The sequence below is a fragment of the Strix uralensis genome, chromosome 19 (assembly GCF_047716275.1).
Source record: "Strix uralensis isolate ZFMK-TIS-50842 chromosome 19, bStrUra1, whole genome shotgun sequence".
NCBI lineage: Eukaryota > Metazoa > Chordata > Aves > Strigiformes > Strigidae > Strix > Strix uralensis.
The window spans coordinates 10,840,708-10,864,871 of record NC_133990.1 but is presented as its reverse complement, the minus strand read 5'-3'; the positions used below and the strand labels follow the sequence as shown (position 1 = coordinate 10,864,871).

Below are 24,164 nucleotides of genomic sequence, written 5' to 3'. Positions count from 1 at the left end.
TAGTCCTAGCACAAGGCTGAGTCTTATCCCCACATGAGAAGGGACTTGCTTCAAACTAGCACATCAGTTCTGTGCATATATGATACAAATTATACAAGACTTCATAGGTAATTAGGAAGGAATTTAAATTTTCCTGTTCTGGGAGTTCAGTGGTCCAGCCACAGACCATTTCCATTATTCATAACTATACATGCAGATCACTGTTATCATTACAGTCCTTTTGGAAAAGACATCTTAATATCAAAATGTAAACTTGTATTATGAAACAGGGTTTCAAATACAGTATTTGCATTCTTGAAATTTTGTTTTAGAACACTGTAATTAGAAGAAAACCAAGGGAAAAATCATGTCAAAGCAATGAATAACCTTAATTAGAGGCCTTGCTGTACCCTCTGATCCTAACTGGTGGTATTCTTGCAGTTTGAATTAAGAAATATCTGATTCATTTTCATTAAACAATGTTTTATAAACATTTCCTTCACTGTTTCTGGTTATAACATCAATTTAATTATAAAAAATTCTTTTCCTGGGGTCATACAAATGTAAGCAATGGCAAAAAAGTCATAATACATCTACACAAAGGTACTTGCTCTGGGCTCTCTATTCTCCAAAGACACTTTAAAAAGACTGTTCCTCAGTTGTGTTTATGAAATAAATGGATTACAAAATAATATGGAATAGTGAAGGTGTTGCATTTCTGTGTTTTGATATGTATTAAAATTTATTATCCTTGATCTCTGCTACTATCCAAATATATTTTCTGTATTCTGTCACTTGTGCCCTACAGTGTTTCATTTCATTTCACTGAAAACCTTTTACATATGGCCAGGAATAGGACCATCACTGGAAAGCTTACTCTTAGAGTATTTGAAGGCTGATCATGAAAGGGCTATGTGCCCTCTGCATTGAAAATACAATAGTAGTTCTTTGTCAGACCTCCAACACTGCGCATTTTAAAAATGTTTATCCTTATTTGTAACTATGGAAGCTTGTGACTTTATACACTTTGCATACTGTATTCCAATATTCTTTAATATATATGTTAGTACCAAACTTCAGTGAACATAATTTCAGTATGTTTTGCCAACTCATAGCATGTCTTAGCAAAGGATGAAAGAACACTGAGATCTGGCCTTCTGACAACATGGTCCAGGAGTAACCCTTGTGTCTTGACAATGTTGAGGCTTCTGTTGTTTTTAAACCATTGCCACTATCCTAATTAGCTTTTGTCATGTTGTCTTTGAACAGCTAAATAAGTGAGATCTCTTTCAGGTGTCTTGTCTTTGAGATTAATTGTAAACATCTGCCGAGGACAGCAATTCTTGTAGTTGTTCAGTAGAGCTCCTGAAGGGATATTAGTTTATTTTCTAAAGCCCTGCTTTACAATTTCTTTGTAACCTGAGATTCTGTGTCTGGGTTTTTCCTTTTTTTCCCCCCCTCATAAAACCAGGGATACACCGTTAATGTGCAATACTTTAAAACAGTAGAAAAAGGTAGAAAATAGAAATCAACAAAATAAAATGAAAATAGTCAGTTAATGTTGTATTTCATTCTTAAGACATCATCAGTCAAAAGTATGTGTTTATGTAATCTATAGAATCTTTTTCTATTGTCAATGAGGAAAATTAATTGAAAACTTTTATTGAAGTCTTTCCTATAAGGGAATAAAAGTTTTCTAGTATCACACCAACATTTGGGAAAAGCAAAAATATTTATTTCAAAGGCCAGTACAAGTAGGAATAGATGGGTACATACATAAGCAACCTGAACAGATGGTAAAAAAAATGAAAAGTGGATGGCTGAGAAAAGGTCCCTCTGACATTCACTATTAGAGACAACAGTGGCTGTTAATAAAGCAGAGTTAATTCTATAGCAAGGAGTGAAATATTATTTAATCAGCAGTACTTCATACATAATTCAATTAACTGCCTTCACTCATCAGTATTAACGAGAGCTGGAGCTTGGATTAATGTGCTTGAGCTTCATAACAGCACTCCCAGTCTACTTAAATGCTGCCAAAACTTAATAAAGCGCTGCCAATCAAATTACAGTATCTGAGCCCAGTGCATCAATGTGCTGATACTACAAATCATCCTGTGCTCACATCATTGTTTGCTAATTTCTTATTTATGCTAAACTCTGCACTAAACAGTTTAATTAGTGTTTGATGGTAGAACAAGTTAAATTTCTTATCACTTTCTTGATGACGTCTTTAGGATCATTTAGCAATAACTATGAATGGTGTATCCATGTGCTTTCAAACATAATTTTTAAAATATTAACTTTAATCAGATGCATGGAGTGCCACAGAGGGATTAGTCAGAAAAATAAGGAATGCTAACTTAAATTCTGCTTCTGTGCTGAAGAACATTTCTGCTGTGGTTCATGCTCTTCTAGGCGTAACAAGGATCTCACCCTCAGTTACAATGAACCACCTTGATTGTGCCATTTGTTGCTGCTTGTACTCCTTGTGCTTTCTCTCACTTCAGGAAGAGAGAAGGGACAATGAAGGTTTCCAAAATATTTTCCTCTCTGCTATTGAGGGATTTGATTCTCACCAGCTGATGAGGCTGCCTCATCAGAAGCTGGGAAAATGATGCTTTGCTATTGTATCACATTCAGTGCAACCTGTGGCCAGCCTCATCTAGGAAACTTCAAAAGAGCTATGCCCAGCCTTACAGAACTGCTGAAGGGGAAGGCAGCCTGATGCTGCTTATGCCACCTTTAACTCTTCTGAAATAAATTTCTGCTGCTCCTCAAAACACTTGGCCATGTTTCAGCTGACTGAATTGAGGCCAGACCTTGGCACCCAAAAGGAGATTGAACTGCTGAAAAGTTCTTTGAAATGTAAGCTCTGGAAGCATTACAAGCTGTCAGAAGAATCAAAATAAGATAAACGATATTATAGAGAAAATAGAAGAGCATACTTTTTTATATATTTCTTTTTAATCTTAGAAGAAAAGAAACAAAGATGTCAGAAGAGTATAGTCAGTTTTTGTATACAGCAAGGGCCTGATAGTTTCAGGAGTCCACAAGTTTGAGGGATATTTTGTTTAAAAGAAAATTCAGAACTGTAGATCATTCAGAAACGTTTTGGGGGACAAAAAACACGTGCAAGTCACACTTGACTGGATTCTACCTGAATAGATTCTACCCTTTACTTTGCCTTTTGAAATTTATTCCTGTTATCTGGAGTAGGTGAAATCCAAGGAAATAAAAGGTGTCATAACCATTCACTCCCTCGATTCTCGAGGTAAAACCAGCTGAGGCTGAATTCAACGTGATATCATTCTGGTGGGAGCTCTAGTACTGGATTTGGCATCAAGTCTCTTGAGGACAAGTAAGGATTATAAAGTGAAGCATGATACATAAAAGCAAGAGACAGCAACGAGAATTCCTCAGAAGAACAGAGAAACTGGGTCTATTAAGTACTACGTAAAGAGGAACGATATTTATACTATATGTTCGCCAAGTAGTGCCGTCTGAGGATTTAGCAATTCATCCAAAAAATATTAGGTCGTTAAGGCTAAGTTGGATATATTTTAAAACCAGAAAATAGTGGAGAACCAAACCCTCACTTTGTAATAAGCTCAGCACAACTGTTAATTTAAACAGAGCCTCACCAGTTTAGAACATCTTCCTTACAGTTAGTATTTCTCCTTTCCCATGTTTTTGATAGGAGTTTTAACAGCGTGAAATGGAATGCTAAATTCACAGCAAGTATTTCCTGATCCAGTATCATTATCAGAACCTGGAGAAGGGTGGCACATTTTCAAGGGTTCAGCACTGTGCAAGTGCCTCGCCAGTGGTAAAAGTTAATCTCTTAAAGGAGCGTCAAATGACCTATGTCCACATTGAAAAGAGTAGTTTGAATCTGCTGATAAAGTTTAAATCATACTTTATCCTTTTGTCTTCTATTTAAAATATGAAAAATAAAGATCACCCGAAGGAAAAAGTACAGTGTCTACGCAAAATCTGGTTTAGACTAACAAAGAGGCACTCAGGCTTTCAGCCATTTTAAAAGTCAACAGAGGAAAATAACTTTCTAATTCAATTTCTAAGTTTCAGGCCCTTTTGGTGACATTCAGAATAAAAGATGGATCAGAAAAATCAACAGGCAATACATTAGCACTTTCACATCATGGAAGTAGTATTTCAAACTGGAAACAGAAGACTTAGTTATGAATGGACTGCACCAGGATGTTTTTCATCAGTGGCTATGTTTGTCAATGATATAAAAAGCTGGCAGCAAATACAGCACTATTGACTTATGAATAATCTAGACATACTCAGTTTAAAAATGAAAGAATAAGTAGCTCATGCAGTTCATTGTACAAAAAAAGAATATGGTGCTTGCAGTGAGGGGACATGGAGAAAACAGTCTCATTTGCCCATCTGTACTCCCAACAGTAACGTTGTCAAAAAACACCCCTGTGTGTCAGAAGTTTTAACAGTTATCAAAAGAAATGAGGAATAGATTTTCCTGCCAACCTTTTCTACTTGGGAGTTTTATGCCCTGCACAGGGGAAGTGACACAGACTCCATGCTGAATGTCACTGTCGGCCATAGCTCCAAAGTCAGCTGTAAATTCACAGATCTCAAGGCTAGAAGATGCTGCTAGATAATAGGTATGGATTTTCTGTACATCATGACTGTGTGTCATCCCCCTACCACCTGTACTGAACCTAATAATTTGTCTGAATAAAGCAGTAGTCCATAAACTTTACTGCTGAGCAAACAGCATGCTGTTGGCAACATCATACTTTGCTCTCCCTTTCAGCTCATCAAAAGATGACTCAATTACCATTTAAAAGTTTATACTGCCTATGAAGTCAGGGACTGTAGAATTAGTAGTCAGCTTGAATGTGTTTTGAAAAGAGTAAATGTATCTTAATGTGAAGAACTGACAGGTCTGCATGTAAGTGTTAGAGGACAAGCTGCAAGCCAGTGTTGGTGTTAGTTTTAACTAGCTTCATGAATGCAGTGAATAATGGGCAGGTGAAGATGACAGGTTCTGTCAACCTTTAAAAGGGGATGATAATTCTGGTAATGAAGAAAACATTTGATCAAGCCTGCCTAGTTTAGGCAGTTGCCCAGATTCAGACACACCCAGATTCAGAGATTTCAAAACAGAGGAATTTAAAATCACAACTTCTTATCCTTCTCAAAAAGTCAAGCTAAGCAGTAAAACTAGCAATTAGAAACATGCTTGTGAAGGTTTGCATATTTTGCTTTCTTAAAAGCTATGGCAGGTATTTGGCTCTAAGGTACTTTTTTCTTACAGCAAAATTTCAGGGAAACTGCCTTAATTTTATGTCTTGTTTAATGTTGAGCCTAAGCCCAAGACATTGACATCATCTTGTTTAAGGAGTGAAAAGAAGCTTACTTAATTTTACATCTTTTATTGTACCCAGTGCCACCTGCTCCTGTACAGTCATTGCCAAAATCAGGGTCTGTGGAATTTGTTTTCTAATGCAAAAATTTAATAGAATTTCTTCTAAAATTTAGAAATGCTAATGTACAAGGTATAACAAGAACTAGGAAAAAGAAGAAAGAATGTGAAAACTATTTTGACAAAGTCAGGAATTTCAAATTACTTAATTAAACCTCGCTCATGATAGAATAGGGGGATATGTGTGCAGATTGAGAAGCTAAATGTATTTATGAGTTTCCACACTTCCATCCTGAGAATGTTTTTTCCTCATGAGAGTGTTATTGTTAGCCACAGAGCATCCTGTCAGATCCTGCTTAAGTTTAAAGCAAAGCATTCAAAGATCTTTTTAAGGGTGTTTAGATAGCACAGCTGAGTTAGGAAGGAGATGACAGAGCTGACAGAAGTAGACAAGCTATCTGCATTCATCTGTCATCAAGGTAACGCACCCAAACTTGCCTAATAGATGGGTGATTTTCTCATTGGTTGGGTGTCTGTTTGCTTTGCAATACCCAAATGGGTTTTCAGGGATCTCAAGGTCTAGGATTTAACGTCCATCTGGTTTTATACGAGTGAATGAAGTTTCCAGCAGATTTGAGAAGCACCTTCTCCTCCATTGCAGAGGAACCAACCATGATTTTACTAGGAAGTGCAACTCATGAGTAGTTAGAAGACAGGTAATATCCATGTGTGAAAGAGCCACCTCTAACATACACATGATGAATAGTTCCCAGGAGGAAGATTGAGTCCATCAAAATGTACTGGGTTTTTAATACTGTTAACACCTGTTTTAAATGTGAGCTTAATGCATTTTCAGCCTATGGAGAATAGCAGTTGCCTTAGAAGTAATACATTTGTTTTGACTGCAGAAAATGAGGTTCATCTGCTTAATGAGTTATAGAGTGGTTTTAGACTTTTAAGGAGTTATAAGAAGTGGTACCTCAGGGAAAAGAGATCTTAAAGAAACCTCACTAGGCTGCAAAAACTGTGCTTCCTACTTTTCAAAGAAATTTCTGGAACTGGAGATTTCGTAATCACTGGCATCTTTGGAGATACCCATTAGGCAGTCCATCTGAACTGCTTTATCCAGACAACATTTCATAAGAACTTTTGATTTAAAATGCATCACAAAATCCTTCCACCAATGATGGCAGCAAGAAGCCTCAGATGGTATCAGAGCAGAAATTTCACAGAGGTTACAGTTTATGGAGTTTTTCATCCTGCAAATTGGAGTGTATTTTTTGAAGGGAAAGAAACTGAAAATGGGCAAACTAAATTGTGTGAATGAAAATAAAGATTCTTCCTCAGCCACCTGCAAATATCCCCACTGTTTAAAAGGTTGTGTCAACTTTGATTTCATATGCTACATAGCAAAAATAGAACATGCATGGAAGGTGCCAAAAGGTAGAAGTTAAAGGGGAAATTTCAGGGATTGTAAAAGACATTAAGCATAAATTTGGAATTAGATGTGGATAATTTATTTAGTATCTTTTGATAAGTGATGTGTATGCAGAATGTATCTAATTCAGGGAAGCACTTAACTGCAAGCACTAATTGTATTTTAATAAGAATGTTTCAGCCAGAAAAGAAAGGCATAACTTGATAGCTATAAGTTTTCTGAGGAAACTAGATGTTAAAGAATGTTTTGCTGAAGAAATGGTCAGAATTTTCTGGAACACACACAAAAGAAGAAACAGGGGGTAACTTTAGATAATCTAAACAAGGGTGTTCTTCCACCAGAAAAACCTACAAGACATCCATTTTGAATCACCAGGAGTAAAACTGTTTTCTGCAAAGCCAGGTAATTTACTATTGTTCACTACTTCTTTCTTGTTAGGAAATATTCAGTGCTCAAACTGTTGCCTTTTGAAGCTGTTAAGATTTTTAAATGTTGGATCTGTTGCCACTGAAATCATCACACTGAAATTTCAATGGAGTAATTATTACTAAAAATCTCAGTCGTAGCAAATCAGTGGAGTAACAAGAACACCAAACGTTGTTACGGTTCTGAAATACCTCACACACAAATATAGCTAAAAGTATTACTTCACATCCTAAGACTGAGGAGCAAATCATGGGGCCAAGTCCCAAGAAATGATGTATAGAGACCATTTTCTTATTAAATTTGCCACAGTTAATGCTACAGAAAATAAATTAATAGTTCTCTTGTACATTAGGTAGTAGGCTGGTTGTAAGTGGTCCAGGAATTGTCATTATATTGCTCTGCTGGTTTCCTTTGGCAACATAATAGATGTATCCGTTACCCTGGCTGACAACAGCTAATAGTGCAGAACAAAGAAAAAGCATCACTATTGATGTAGGTGAAGCTTCCAATGACAGTTGCCTAACTGTGAGACTCAGACTTTGCCCTGTTCCTCTTGCACCATAATTAGCCAAGGTAATTCTGGGTAGCACAGTTAAGACTTTAGGAAGACAGTGTTGCTAACACTAGCCATGAGAAATTTTTTTTCTGTTTTGCTAAGGTCTTGTGATTCATGTTCAAATTTTTACTTGAAAAATATTTCTGAAATAAGCACTTTCCTTTTTCCTTGTAACATATTCAGTCTTTTCTGTTAAAGAAGAAAGGCTCACAGGCTGGAGTAAGTTTAGTCACTGCACATAGCTTGTAGTTGCTAAACCACTGTTGTTCTTTTGCTAAGATGAATGCAAACAAAGAGGGATTTTTATTTCAATGTATACCACTACAGTGCAGCAAAAAGTTACTAGAGCTGCTTGAAAACCAGAGTAGGAACTGAATTGTTTTGATTCTTGAAATACCTTTCTTAAAACTCAGACAGAAAAATCATTGTATGTACTATTGTGAGAGATCAAGATAGAAAGCTTTTCTTAAAAGAAAAAAAAAAAAAATCTATTTGTGCCATCAAGTCTCAAAAAATCATTCAATTTCCTGCCTGCCTGGGACAGTGCAGAAACTCAGTTAGGTAAACTGGAAAGAAATACAATTTTGATTGTAAGCCTGGTGTTTACTTTTATTTGGTCAGGTCATACTGGAAAAACTTGAGAGTAAACTTCATCTATAGTGAATGGGTATTTGTACATGGCAATTTTAATAGGATTTATGATTACCAGCTTAGCTTTGGTAGCTTTGTGTTAGAGGAAGTTTAAACAGAAGCAAGAACACTAAAGATAGACAATCTGTACTTACTAAGTCTTCTGGATATTACTTCTACTAGAAGTGCATGAGTAATACTAAAACACATGGCCATATACCTAAAACACAAGGCTGTTACAGAACAAGAGGCGTTATGTTCATGAATAATGTGGTTGTGTTCATGTTTTCACTGAGAATGCAAATTAGAATCATGTCAACTAACACTAAATGTATTCAGATCAGCTAATATAATTTGTGTTTAAACAGACATACTTTATTTTTTGCAAGTGTTAAAGCCAGACTGGTGCACTGATGGAAGATACTGGCCAGCATATGGAATCAGTTTTTATAGTTCTAAGCAACCTTTTGACAGGTGCAGTTTCTCTGTTGGGTCAGAGAGAATATTTACTTCAGTATGTTTATTCAACTAATTCAAATTAAAACTGAAAAAAATCAAGTGAGAACTTAAGTCACAAGAATTTTCTTTAAAAAAAAAGGTAGAAAAAGTTAAGAGCTGGTAATTCCAAAGCCTAAGGAATTACCATGAAGTAGCTCAATTAGTCCTATTTGCAGGATTACTCTGTTCATATTTCGATTTCTAAAAATATTAGCAAGCCTGTGACACAGAGGTCAACTTAAACTTATATTTTCAGTGATTATGAGGCTACAGATTTAGCCTTTAGGTGATTTTTTTATTACCTGGTGTATTTGATAATCATATTTGTAATAAGTTTTAGAGTTGATTTAGGAGCTTGGATCCATAAGAAGGTACTTTTAGTCATCTTTGCAGCCTTTTTCATGTGCATGGCCATAAATTTTCTACTCCATCTGGATGTCACCATTTAACACTTTTCTTCCTAAATGTCTTTTTCTCAAGGAAGGTGTGATTTTATTCTTCTTCTGCCAGAAAGACCATCAAATGCTGTATCCACAGGCTGAAATTATTCAGAAAATAAGATGTATTCAGTTCTGTGTGAAGGTCACAAGTATTAAAGCCTCCAAGGCCCTATCTTCCGGTGAATCTTTGCTGCCAAAAAGGCAACATATATTATCTTTTACACATCTCCCTTAGAAGCAATTGATGCTCATTCCTTCTGAGCTGTTGCAATCTCTGGCAGAGAGAAATAGGCTGTTGGGAGCGTTCTAGAGCTACAGGCCCTCTGTTCTCCCCATGACACACTGGGAAGTAGATTATGGTCTTTGTGCCTGTGAGAGATTTTACAATTCTGCATTCTGTGCATTTGAACCTCTAACTAGTCTCTCCACTGCTTTGCTAAAACCTATTGGGTGCTGCTGTGATGCTTTTCAAGGTGGAGCAGGTACCTCACAGATTGGATGGTGCTCATGCACTGCTGTATTTCTCACATAAATAAGTGTGCTTGCTACTGTCATTTTTCACAAGCTGAAATAAGTCATTACAAGCCACAGAAAGAAAATGTCACATGGTTATTGCCTTACAGACTTATGCCACCTGCCAGCACTGGTCAGATGAGCAGCATTTTTTGTAGTGCTCTGTGATTGACACTACATGCATACGCACCCCTAGCTTAACAGTTAGCTAAGGAAGGGTTCTGCAGAGATTACTGCTGTGCTAAACAGCTTTTCAGTCATCGTTTGTGGAGTTGCTACTTGGAAATAATAGAGGGTTCTCCTTGCAGTGGCTATTTGATCTAACCTTGAGCACACACCTGACATTCACAACTCAGTTGGCTTTCAAGGTGGTGCACTTCCATTTTCATGCACTGATGACAGCATTCAGCACATTTCCAAACCCTCTCTTACATCAAGAGGGAGCATCCCCTCCTTGCCTGTTACCTGCATCAATTCTTGCTGATGCATTCAGAACAAATTTGATCTTATCATTCAATTGCTAGATTGAGTCGTGTGTTTGCCTGCAGTCAAAAGCTTCCAAAGCAATTTGGGGGAGTCACTCTTTGTGTCTTTCCACGTATGTGTTAACAGGGAGATCAGGCAGGATCAGATTAGGAACAGCAATAGCAGTGTATCAGGGTCACACAAGAACATGATAGCATCGCCCTACAACACTGAGAGGAGATGGTCCTTTAGCTTCCATCTTTAGAGTATCCATACTGTTCTGGCACTTGGGCTTACACTAACAGTCTCCTTGAGCTGTTTTTAAGTAATCCTCTCTGAACAGCCTGTCCTGTGAGTCTACTCGCTGACCTGATGCTCAGTCCTGCAGCTACTGGCCTCCTGCCAGCAGCTGGGAGGCTGCCGCAATGCATAGCCCTGCTTTATTGCACAGCCTCCATGCTTGTCCTTCCTTGGCTCCTTGGTGGTGTAATCCCTGGCCTGCTCTCCCCCAGCTATCTGAAGAGCCATTTACAAGGAGATTGAAGACACTGAACCCAGGAGAAGCACTAATCAGGTCCTGCCCATTTCAGACCCCTGGCACAACATGCAAACCCTTTAAGAACACATGATCTGCCCTCAGGTGGCTAATTTTAGATGGAATAATTATTACAATATACCTTGGCATGGTTTAACTCACCACTTCAGATTTAATGATATATTGTAGTACTTGAAAAGGCCTTTTCTTAAACAAATTCAAATATTAAAAAAATCAGGCATGTCCTGGTCTTACATACTTTGATTTCTTAGCACCAAAGATCTACCACCTGTAATATCTCTCTATATTTATTTATCTTATTTAGTTAGTTACCTATTTTTTGCAGAGTTTGTTTAAAATTTAGACAGGAAAAGGATATAAGAGTGGAGATCAAAATCTGTGCTAAATTCAACATAAATTTCAGGCCCTACAGGCTGAAACTGTAGCTGCTGAAATTTGCAGGCTACTTTCATTTTTTACAAGGTGTGTAGGGCAGTGGGTCAGTGTGCACCCTGCCTCACCCATGCACTGCCCCTCCCTGCACTGCTTTGTAGATTCCTGTCCATATCTATTCTCCTGGCTTCCAGCATTCTCTCCTCCCTTTCTCCCCTCCCAAGCAATACCTACAGTATTTACTTATTTGATTCCTCCCCCCTCCCCCTCTCTGGTTGGTTTTTTTGTTTGTTTGTTTGGGGGGGGAAGAGCTTACACTGGTTTGGGGGTTTGTTTGCAGACAAAACCAGGTTGAGAACCTTCCCAGTTAGCCTGTCTGATGGGAGTGCTGCAGAACATTTCTCTGTATTTGACTGCAAATACAGAAACTTCAAAGTAAATGAGAAAACGCTTACTAGTGTCATTAAATACACATTTAGGTGAGTATTTAAGAACCTTCACAGCCTTGTGAAAAGCAATATATTTGCAAAATGTTTCCTCACTGACAGAACTCAGCAGTTTCATTTGCTGTATCTGTCCAAAAGCAGCCTCAGCAAGATCAGCAAGGTTGTTTGGAAGCTCAGGTTCACAGCAGAACTCAAAACTGAATGCATTAATGGACCAAAAGGTTTGAAATATGACCTTGTCATTAAAACACTGCACTATATTTGAGCAATTAATCCAATGGTATAGGAGTTCCTAATAGTGGCAAGTTCATAAGGGATATTAAAAATGGAAAACTTGTTTGAATAATAGGAATGTAAAAACTGGAGTAAGCATGTAGTATTTGCCTTGCATTTGCTACAAAAGCCTATAGGACCGTGGACAAACCAACCTGAATAGCTCTAGCATGCAGAAGCAGGTTTAGAGTTTGAAGAGGAAGGATATCTGAAAAATTAGATGTTTCTCCAACTGTTACGTTTTGCCATTCGGTGAAGAAGAAGAATTTCATTTATTCTCTAGTTTGTAAGGGATTTACAGATAGTCTTGCACCAAAGCAGTTTCTTTCCTCTTTAAGAAGCTACTCAGTATTTATGTTGTTTGTACAGGATTTTTCTGGGCTACACACCACACTGATACAACTTTAAGATTATATAAGTGGCCCAGTTTTTCTTGAGAAAGTTAATCCTTTCCCATCTTCCATATTTTCACCTGATTTCAGAGAATGCATTTCAGCATTTCTGAAAATTAGGCCAATAATGACCAGCCTTACACTCATTATAGTAGTTACCACTTGACATGCAGCTGATTGATGATACAGGAATTTGTTGGGTAGGAAACCATTACATTTCCTATGCAGTGTATTCATCCCGTGGTGTGCATGCAGAGTACAGAAATCATAATGTGGCATGAACCAAAATAATACCCTTGGACTCAGCTATACCCTTAGATCTTAGACAGTAATTCCTGTCCAAACAGTTTGTCAAACATTGTAGAGACCAGTAAGATACACACTTAGTCAGGAGAAAGGGAGGAGACAGCAAGTGAGACTCCTCTAGAAGATCCTTAGTTACTGGGACTCCCATGCAGCCAGGTTCATCCAGGCCAAGATTCCTTCAATTCCAAAATATTTTTAGTAATACCTCTATTTAGAGTTGTGGCTTGGCAGCACCGTGTTGGACTTCTAGAAGATCAGTATTGCCCAGACAACTTTATTTCCAGCCCGTGAGTACATCTAGTCAGCTGTCTTAAGGACTCCTGGCCTTTCCAAGAACAATCAAAGTTACAGAGTTTTGGTAAACTCACTGTCGAAACAACATCCCCAGGCAGGGCCAGAGCCCTGTGGAATGGGGTCAGAGAAATCTGATTACTCTAGAAAATACCAGAGCACAGAACATCAGTGTTTCTGTCTTGAACTGTCATTTCAGATATGAACTGCGGCGCTCAGTGGTGAACTCTGTGCTTGCTCCTCACTTGTCTTTGCAAGTCAGCAGAGCCAGGACATTTCTGCATTACTTGCTGTCATTAGCTGTAAGAGTCTTGTGGGAAACCAAAGTAGTACATAGCTACGAGTAATTCTCAAGAGGCCGCTGTCAAACACACAAATGTTACGGAGAATGGGACTGGTTAATCCTTACTGGATGCTCCTTACACATAAGCCTTACACCTCAGTGCCTTCCTTCTCCAAACTGAATCCCTAAATGCCCTGTAGTTTCAGAATGTGGTGCTTGTTATATTCATCCTAACAAAGGAAGCGCTAATGGATGCAGACATACACTGAATTTGGCAAGAAATAGTTAAATTCCAACTTACTGTCTGAGAGTAACAGTATGCTGTGAAGCACTGGAACATCCAGAAAGAGCACTTCTGATAGAATAAATATGCTGTCTTTTGTAATTTTTTATGTTCTTTCTTTCATTTATATTTTTCAGCAAAAGGATCGATAGTATCCCAAAGACATTAAAATAAAGCTGAATCTACAGAACAGAGCTCAAGTTATCTGCTGGATAAGCAGTCTTTCCTCTTTCCTTAAAACAATAAGTTCCAAATTACTTTTCTCTGAACAACTTTCTCCTGTGTTCCAATTTCATCTACGTGAAGCTTTCTTCACTTTTCTTCTGGATCTTCTTTAAAACCTTAGTTCTCACTTGCCCTGCCTCAGAACAGTCATTCATTTTAATGGAACAGCCAGAGTCCCCAGTTTTACAGCATGAACCCCAGCACAAACAGAAAAACAAAAGATGAAGAAACGAAGAGGAAAGGTTACTTTTAGAGAACACACAATAGCTCAAAATCTGGATTTCCTGCATTTCAGTGCAAGGTCCTATTTAAAGGGCAGAATGACTTTCACAGCTTTTTTGCATTTCATCTTTTCCCTTTCAGTCTACATTTAAATCCAGGCCAAACTCTCACTCTCTTCCACCCCTCAAATTACAATGAGTGTCAGGAAAACTTACTCAGTTGTGATTGCCAACTTGTTCTTTGCCTGCTTCAAGGGGAATCTGTTGAACCCTGGCAGTGATTGATGACTGAGGGACTGACCAGACTTGATTAGAAACTGCCAGCTGAGTGGCAAGTAATTGATGCAGCTAGTTACTCATACAAGCATCCCAGGCACTGGCAGACATAAGGGAGCCCAACGTATGACTGAATGGCAGACACAGGCACTGATCCAGTCCACGTGTATGCTCAGTGTCTTGTGTTGAGAAGACGGGGAGAGGGTGTTGCCTTCCTCCCCTCCCCTTTTTTATTTTTAGCTCTTTTACCAAGAAGAATTTCCTTTACCCAAGACTGACATTCTAATGAGCAATCTGTGCCAACTCCCCTAAACATCCCAGTTTCTTTTTAACCTTTAAACCAAACTGTCCTCTAATCTGTTTTTATTTCCATTTTTTGACATAGTTATGCTAAACCTTTCAGCAGCAGAAAATTCACTAACATTACACAGAAAGACAGTTTTCCCTAAGACTGTATATCCTTTTTATTGCAATGAGAGAGAGAAGTACAGTATATTTTCAGAATAGTAGTAACAATGGCCCTAGAAGATTGTTACTGAAGATGCTTAGTTTTGGACCTGGATATACCTCTGTATCTACCTATAGATACACCCCTTCCTACTCCTGCCCTATTAATAATGCAAAAAGAAGAGATAATATGACAGGCATCTGTAAGTACCTTTTAAGCAGCTGACCATTTTTGGGAAACATTAAAGTAGTATTTGACTATATAGTTTTAGTGTATGTGTTAACTCACCACAGTCTGACAGAGAAAAATCTAATTACATGCTGTTATATAACTGCTCTTTACTGTAAGATTAACATAATTTATAAAAGTGAATTAGTCTGGTTTAATCAATGTAATGAAAGAAGTGGTAGCGTTTTCTACACTGGTATCCCAAATGTGTAGATGAAAATAAGCGAAAGCTTTGTAAGGTTTGAGGTCACTAATTGTGATTGCTAAACACTTTTTTTCCAGGTAATACTCTTAACTGAAGAAACTGTTTAATTAGGCAGAAATAAACAGCTATAATTTAAAAGGTAATTTGAAGAGGGTATTGCAGGATGTCTCTGTTAAAGGCACAGTAGAAAATCAACACTTTTTAAAAGAAAGTATCTTTCCAGAATCTTAACTCCTCATTTCCCCCTTCCAGTTTTCTGTTGTTTCTCATTTAGTCAGTGCAGTTACTGAACTTCACCTGTCATTGAGAATCCTTCATACAGAGGGAAGTCAACATTTGAACAGACCAGTATAAAATTAGCAGTATGCAATATGATGCTCTTAGAGTTCTTAATTTTAATTTTTTTATATGTTTCAAGATTTATTGATGAAAAATTAATATTTTTTACCATCTTTTGAATAACGGTAATGCTGTCTTGAATAATGGTCTTACTCTTGAGGATATATTTCAGCTATCAACTTTTTGCTTCCTAAAAAGAAATCAGAATACTTCCAGTTCTCAAATTTGAAACCATTGTGATACTGTCTAATATTACTGCAGTCTGGAGATTTCTGTGACCAATTAGTTACGTGAATGCCATTCTATACTCTTTTCTTTGGTGTCCCCGATTTATCTCTCAAAGCCTTTATGACTTTACGTTTGGCTTTTATGTAGAAGCAGAGCAGGTCATGTGGTTATCCAGAGGCATTAGTATGGTAATTTTCTTCAAGTTGAGTAGGTGGAAATAATTAATGGACTGCTTTATTGATGTACATAGATAGCTGATTTTCTCTGTGGTTTCAATTCCCAGCTTCAATAAAGTAGCTTGAGATTTTATCTGAGGGATCAGTAATTACACAGGGCAAGAATAATTGCTGCACAAATACAATCTGATTCTGTTTTATGCTATTGCCAGGGCTGATTTTAAAGCTTAAATATATAAACAAGGATCTACTGCATGAATAAGTTGACTCCTTTTATTTAAACTCATGAGCACTGGTGTAACTTAAATTCAGAAAATCTGTGCTCTTGAAAGTTGAGCAGACTTCAAAGAGGAAGTTATAGTCTTAGTGCAGCACAACACAGAAATAACTTCACTATCTTGACTAGACTCCATCTCCTATTATTGACAGTGACCAGTAGCAGATACCTTGGGAAACTAAGCACTATAAAAACGGGATCACATTTGCTACTTTTTATCTCTCCGAGGCTGATGCATATTTTAAGTGAGAATTTTGGCAATTCAGGTCACTGTGGTATTCATCCTGGAGTTCTGACTGACCCTAAAATTTGTTCATTTTATCAGTTTATACTGAGTCATTTTTCTGATGTTTGATTTTAAGACAGTTTCTCAGATTCCTTCCCCATAAAGAAGGTCCTGTGTGGGAACCTCCCTAGGCACCTTTGTAAGCAATAAAGAAAAGAACTGATGCTACTTTGCTGCTACATGATCTTTCATGTGCTCCTTTTACAACTTGATCATCAGCTGGCTCCACAGACTCAGTCAGGACTCTTGCCTCTCGTACTCTTGGAAGAAGTTGTTAGTAGCTTCTATGCCTTTAGAAAATTGTTCTTCAGTATCTTATTTTGGCTTTTCTTAGTTTTATATTTAATTTGTCAGAGTTCATAATATTTTCCATTTTTCTTATTTAGACACCATTTTTTGAAGGATGCTGTCTTACTTCTAGCCACCTCCTTTATTCTTCTGTTGAAGCTTGATGGCTTCTTGGCCCTATTTAAACCAAGGCTCAAAATAAACACATAACAGCTTAAAACTTAGCTTATGATCTGGCAATTCCAGCGTTCATTTTACCATTCAAGTGTTTTTAAACAAGCTGCTTCACTTTTATGTAGTTCTTCATTGGGTTACACAAAAAACAACTACATGAGGGTTTTCATGCATATGAAGATGCTGAATTCAATGTAGTATGATATTTATTATACAAAGTGTTGCTTCTGTAGTTACTCCTAAGCCAGAGTCCCTGCATTACTCAGATGTAAATCAGAGGTTGTTTCCTCAGTGAAAGGTTTACACAGCTAACACTATTTTAACGTCCTACTTACTCCAAGTGCCCAGTGCAGGAAGCATGATCATCAGATCAGCAAGACACACAAAGTAGTTAGGAGGTTGGTGTCAGGACGCTCTCCAGTTGTATCTAGTTCTGAGAATAGCAGCTGTTTTAAACATGTTTTTCTCCCAGATATCTTACTATTTGATTTGCTGCTATACTATCTCATCTATTTATATGAGTAAACACAAGGAACATAGTAGAAAGTCTACTGTGTTTTTCCCCAAACTCCAAAGCCATACTGAGAAATATGGGAATACTTCCTGGATATTAAAGCTTTGCAATGATAGCAATCATTTGCCTACCATACACGAAACCTGCCTACCCTTTGCTTTTGTTCCCAGAGCAGTAATAAATCACATGTGTGGCCAAGGTTAAGCACTTTTTAACAAAAGTTAGCTTAACAAAAATAAGCTGCGAGTTGAGAACCGAGGAAGGTAGCACAAATATATGAACAGGAGGGTGGAGCAGGGAGAGGGGGAAACTTAGGATTCTTTAGAAACTGAACAACTAGGAATGGATCTTGCCAGTGATTCAGCACAAAATAGAGATCAGAGCCTTAAAACAGGAGAAAAGGAAAGAGACAGGATTTTATCTTATATAAATTCTCATGTTTTATGGCTTAGAGATTATGATTTTGGTGTAGAAAACTTGCAGAGCCACTCTCTACAATTATAGGCACATTTCCAAGTAAACGCAAGTATCTTTAGGACTCCCTAGATTGTGAAGTTGAGAGCTAATGGGGTAATGCTTCACCAGGTAGGACATGGCCTTTTAGTCTCAGTTATTTCAGAAGGAAGAACACAGCCAGGACTTGAATATCCCTGACAGACAGAGCCCAGGGCAGCTTTGCTACAGGATGGACCCCCAGGAGTGCTCTGTCCCCAGAGCCAGGTGTGCTGGGAGGCACAGAGTCATCTCTCCCCACCCCAAGTGATGCATCTGTTCTCTTCTGAGCGAGACCAAACTACTTCAGTCAGTGCATCACAAGGACTCTTCAGAACGTGCCTCAGAAATTCTAGCTACAAACGTTACGTCTTTGCTAAAAGCAAGATGCAGAACAGAGCACAGAGTAGAACTCCAAGAAACTCAAGAAACTTTTTTATAAATAAGTCCTCAACAGCCAGATAAGTGATTAGGAGACACTGCCTAACTGTCCACAATCCTTTCATGACCTAGACCTTTGAGTTCAGCATCATTTTTTCTAAGGTCAGGTAATTAAGATGTCATACACAGCATGCACGTCTGATTCCATACTGGGAAAACCACTGCTTCCTCTCACAACATGGATGCAGACTATTACATGTCCATCAACAAACACTGTAGACAGTACCATGGTGCTTATCTGCAAGTTTGCTGTACATACAGAAGGGCATCCTTACGGGACACTGTTCACTCATTGCTTTTCTCTGGAGAGGGGAGGCTTGTATTTATTTAGGCAAATCCTTGGTACTCATCACTAGGAGAATAGCATTCAATCCTTGCTTTATTGTTCTAGCTGCTATTATTTCACTATTGTTATGCATAGGTTTGGTAAAAGCTATCAGAATCCCTCATTCTATTGTGTCATGCAGATACTAGAGCATATTCATATATCTCAATATGAATTGTTCCCAGTAAATTGAAAAAAGAGCAGCTGCAATAAGATACAGACTGAATAAGGGTGTCAGACTTTTGCATAGGTATAAAATAGAAGTAATCCCCCTCACCATCTCCCCATAACACACACACAAAGTCTGTTGTCCGTAGTGTGCCAACATACAGAAGAAACAAACTTTGAATTTATCCAATTTTCTTTCTGTTATGAGAAGGTTGAAGGCATGACATTGATCAGACAAAAGCTTATCACCTTATGTCTACATAACATGTTTGCAACAAATCAGCTCTCAAACTGTATAAATTCAGGGGGATTTATAGACGAAGGCAGAGGCAACATGATCAGTATACAGAAACTTTTGGTATAACCACCAGTAGCTAGAGAACCTTGTTAAATGAGATTGTAAACTAGTCTGTGGGCTGCATGCAAACGAGCTTTAAGAGCAGCTCCCGTACAGCGCAGGAGCCAGTCTGCTGGCTAAAATGCTTGAGGTGCACACACAAAGATATTCCCGCTCACACATGACTAGATTTTTATGGAAATACATCATAGTTGTGGGGAAGGAGATACCGTTTCACTAATGACTTAACCCCCTAGTAGAACCTTGTCTGTTAGCTAAGCTGGAATAATAAAATAATAAATATTTTGATATGTTTTCCTAGATTCATACACTAATTTCTTTAGACTAAACAGTTAATTCAGTACTTGTGTTTAATTTAAGCCTTCATTTCCTACATAAAGCCTCCTTGGATTTTTCCATTACGGTTCTGAATACTTTTCTACTACTTTGAGCATCTAAGCAACAGCACTAATTAATTAAATGTAATCAGATATTAATATTGCATAATATCCCCATCCACTAGTTAACTTAGGTGTGCGGTCTTAGGTCAGTCATCCATAATTAACCTTCAGTTGAAGCATAAGCACAGTCATTCTGATCACTGGGGTAACTTTACCATGGCTGCTCTTTCTTTTTGTCTGACCATACATAACAGAGCCAGCAACAAGCACATACTGGAGAGATTCTTAAGCTTGAGATTCCTAGGCATTTAGAAAGAAATCAAAGATTGCAACACAGACTTACGTGTCTGGGTGACAAGTATAACCTTTGCAGTGTAACATCACAATATTGGAGCTCCACCTTCTTGACTTTCTGGTGGTGGGCTGGTGTGACAGGCATTGCACAGAATGCAACATTTCCCTGTCAGAAACAGAAATAACATTATAAAACATCCCTTCATAGCAGCTATTTTCTAGCACAGCTTGTCTGGGACAATCCCAGTTACATCATAAATTCTTTAAGTAATAAGAATTTGAAGATAATGGACTGCCCTGTTCAGCTTGCCATTTTATTGCCCTTACCATGTCTGCTGTGTTTATTTTTAAAAAGCTTGCTAAAGAATTATTTTTACCAATACCAAGAGTATTTCTGCCCAGAAGATTTTTTTTTAGTAATAGTAGAAACCATTCAAGCAACAGACTTCACATTTCATAGTTTCCCTCTTGAACCTACAGCTCTACACTTTCATCATTAATTTATTTTTTAAATTAACAACACAGGGGGGTTTATCAAGGGAAAACAGACTAGCTCAATTAACCTAAACTTTTTTTTTTAGAGCTATGCATAAAGAGGGATTTTCTCTCTGACAAAAACTGAAGTGAGATCCTATGGTATTTCTCTTAAGAAAAAGCACAAATAATTAAGTGTGCTCTGTTTTATTTTTAATTGTACTACATTTATTTTATGCCATTTCAAAGCATTAGCACTATCATTCAGCCTACTCCAGGAACTTCTATAGTCATGTAGGTCTCTAGTGGAAGTGGGAATTGACTAGCAGGGTAAACAAGAGAAGCCAAATAAATTTTTAAGACTATACTACCTGTTCATTTTTCTCATCACCCGAAGCTTCCCTTATTTTAAAGGCCTTCCATCTGACCTTCTAGGGAGTTGTTGCACACAGGGTTTATCATTCAGATAAAAGATTACTAACATAGTTTGATGTGGATGTCTGCAATTCCAGCCATTTTGGGTGCTATTCCCTGATCTTTGCTTTCCCAGAGCATTACACAATCATTCCCCCTTAGATATTTCATGCAGTACATACTAAGAGTAGTTACCCCTTTGGGGCTTTGCATGTGAGCTGGTTTGATTGTCTATGTCAGGTGTTAAGAAAAGATATTTCACCACTGAATTTAAGGTGTTGGTGTCACATGCACTTCAAAACTGTCCAGCTCAGGAATACAGTGAAACTTTAAGCATTGCAAGCCCTAACATGGCAGTTATGGCTGTACCACTTGGATCCCTTCAGGGCTGTTTGAGCTCACCTGCACGAGTAGCACCTGTGGATGCACAGACAGACTAGTACAAAAAAGAAAAAGCTTCACCTGAAAACTGAACTTTCAGATATTTTGTAATAAAAGTAACACCTGTGGACAATAGCTTATGAACTACTGGAATAGGCAGATAACTGCAAAACACTTTCCATTGCTTCTGTGTAGACACCTGTGCTACAGTTTCACTGTGCAAGCAAAAGCCTAAAAGGAACCCTAAAGTTTATCTCCTTTTGTAGAAAACTTAAATGAAGCTATATATTAAGTTTTACACTTAAGTACACTCAAACTTTGAGAGCAAAAATAACTGCGTTGCTCTATAAAGCATGATAGGAAAACACTCACCGAGATCAGCCACTCTCCTAAGGCTACGTGCTACTCAGAAGGTATTTTCCACCTGTCACCCCTCCAAGGACTATCTTCCCAAAGGGTTAAGTCTACTACAAATCAGAACCAAAACTCTAGAGCAGCCAAGAACCACAAGAAGAAGCAAGCATTCACACTACAAAATCCTACATACAGTCAACTGCAGCCACCAAAAAGCTTTTTATAAGCAGCAGATGGGTTGTTTTCAGCTCCACCCTCTGGGCAAAACACCTGTGCTCCTGCCCCCAGCACTGGGCCACATGCTCCTCCCCCTGATCTGGGTTTGGAGACAGTCACACACAGTCTGTAAATCAGAAGAATGCTTTGAGGCTCAAAGGTTATGAAAACTTTTAACAACATGTAAAAATAAAGCCAAAAAAGGCATCAACATTCAATAATACTAACAGTAAAGGAGCTATTTATAGCTGAATCTGGGATTATATCTAGGTACCCTCAAAACAGAAAAAAACCCCACCCAACCTTGTTTCCTGATACAAAACTATATGAAACAATATGTTTTGGTCTTTGTGTAGGAAGTTTTAAATTTCAAGAGGTAGATGAATTTGCCTGTTTTCAGTTTCAGGATGCGTGTGCAGACAATATGACAAGTTTAATTATCTGGCTATCTGCCTTGCATGTATTTCTCTAGTCTTTCCAGACTTTTCTTAAACTTGCACTTTTTTATATTTTGCAGTTCCCTCCTTTTGGGGTTTGGTGAACTCAGCTTGGAATCTTTGCTCTGTCGGGAAAAGACAGTCACCTGTCAATATTGAAACCAGCCATATGATTTTTGATCCCTTCTTAACTCCACTTCGCATAAACACAGGGGGAAGAAAGGTATGTATTCTATCATGTTCTGGTATAAAAACAAGAAGTTAGTACGCTTACAAACATTTGCTATATTTTATATTTCTGAAGCATTTACATTTTTGGCTCAGTCAGCTCTGAGGCAGAATAACAACAATGTAGTACTTTGCAAATCACACAGTTCCATCACTGCTGGAAAGTTAGCAACCATACATTTTTAGGTGTCTTCTAGCTTGTATTTATATTTCCATATTGTTACTTGAAACTCTGCTGTCTGGAAGAACAGCATCTCACTTAGAAACTCCATGTTCATAATTAAATTTGGTGTTCATCTGAGTGGCATTTTAAAGGTGCTATTCTAAAAATGTTGTTTAAGATGGCCAGGACCTTCTTTTATTCATTTAAATCAGGATAACATTGCAATGCCATCATGTTAAGAGGTAGGAAGGGATGAATGAGGTTCTTTATGTTCTGAAATGAAAAGAACTATGAGATACATATCTCAGCATGGGACAAGCAGACCGATGTTCAAAAAATGATCTAGTTTCTGTGTTATCTAGAGCATATTGGCACTCATTATAAGATTTTTTTATGGGACATCTCACAACAGAATGGCAACATTTATTTTAATAGATCATAAGTAAATCTCCAAGGATATTGGATCAGATAGAAATGATGGGTTAGCAAAGACTATCTTACTTATCTAAAATCATCATGATAATTTCTTGTTAAGCGACTGCCACAGCTGAATAGTTTATTAACCAATGTCTGACCGATAATATTTTTTAAATGATACATATAGAAACCTTATCTTGTTACCCAGATTTGCAAAGCATGTGTATTTGTATTTGCTGACCCAGTGCTCAGAAGCAGAATTGAAACTGTTATATAGCAGTGTATACAGTGAAAAAAATGCAGAAAGTTAACAAATCTGAACAGTGAAAGCAGATTTGGATCCCAAGCATGTTTCACTTTAATAATCTCATACCAATAGCATAGTTGGGGACATTTTACATACATGGTTCTTAAAAGTATTTTCTGCACTGCCGAGGTCAGGTGCTAAATTAGTCTTTCCATTTATGTTTACTAAAATAATTATACTTACTAGAAATTAAGAGTACAGTCAAATTTTAGGGTGCAGCACCAAAAAAAAATTCTGAGATCTACTCAGTTCCTAAATTACCATTCAAAGCGAGGTAGTCATTTGAAAGCATTTCAAAAAACAAACTCATCCTAATGATTATGTTTAATGAATTTTCTTTCACTAAAGAATGAATTCACAGTATGGAAATTTAAGGACAGTCCTCAAATAACTAAGTTATCAATTCTGTTTATCCAACTGAAGGGTTGATACTTTTTGATTCTAAAATTATTTTATAAATAAAATATCTTGAACCTGTTAGCACTCTTAGAAATAGTCATTAGTCCATAATGTTTATTGTTGCTTCCCTTATGTGGCGATGCTTAAAAAGGTATTTTAAAGATTTTGTTGATTATTCCATGCAGGCAGTTCCCTTTTATTCAGTCTGTAATACAGAACAATGCAGATGGCAAGGCATTGTGACTTAGAATATCAGAACAAGCAGAGACTCTAACAAAAGGCTATTCCAAAATGATTTATCTTCTCCCGTTGTCTTGACAAATGAGATTTCTGCTGGAAACAGCATGAGAAGTTAGGAATTCACTCTGTACTTCCCACTGAGGTTCTGGTGGTACCTGTGCACATACATCAGGATCGATGTAAGCTTCATCACCGAAAAGATAAATTGGTGGTATTGTTACTTACTGAAGG

At 37.6% G+C, this 24,164-nt stretch overlaps 1 protein-coding gene across 5 annotated transcripts in view; it reads left to right on the top strand.

The window, feature by feature from the left end:
* Positions 1–24,164, top strand: part of CA10 (carbonic anhydrase 10) — a 207,187-nt gene that overhangs the window by 59,664 nt on the left and 123,359 nt on the right. For all 5 annotated transcript variants that reach the window (XM_074889399.1, XM_074889396.1, XM_074889400.1 and 2 more), the window contains one exon: positions 22,260–22,402. In XM_074889399.1, coding sequence (XP_074745500.1) covers positions 22,260–22,402 — 143 coding nt within the window. The remainder of the gene's footprint in view (positions 1–22,259; positions 22,403–24,164) is intronic.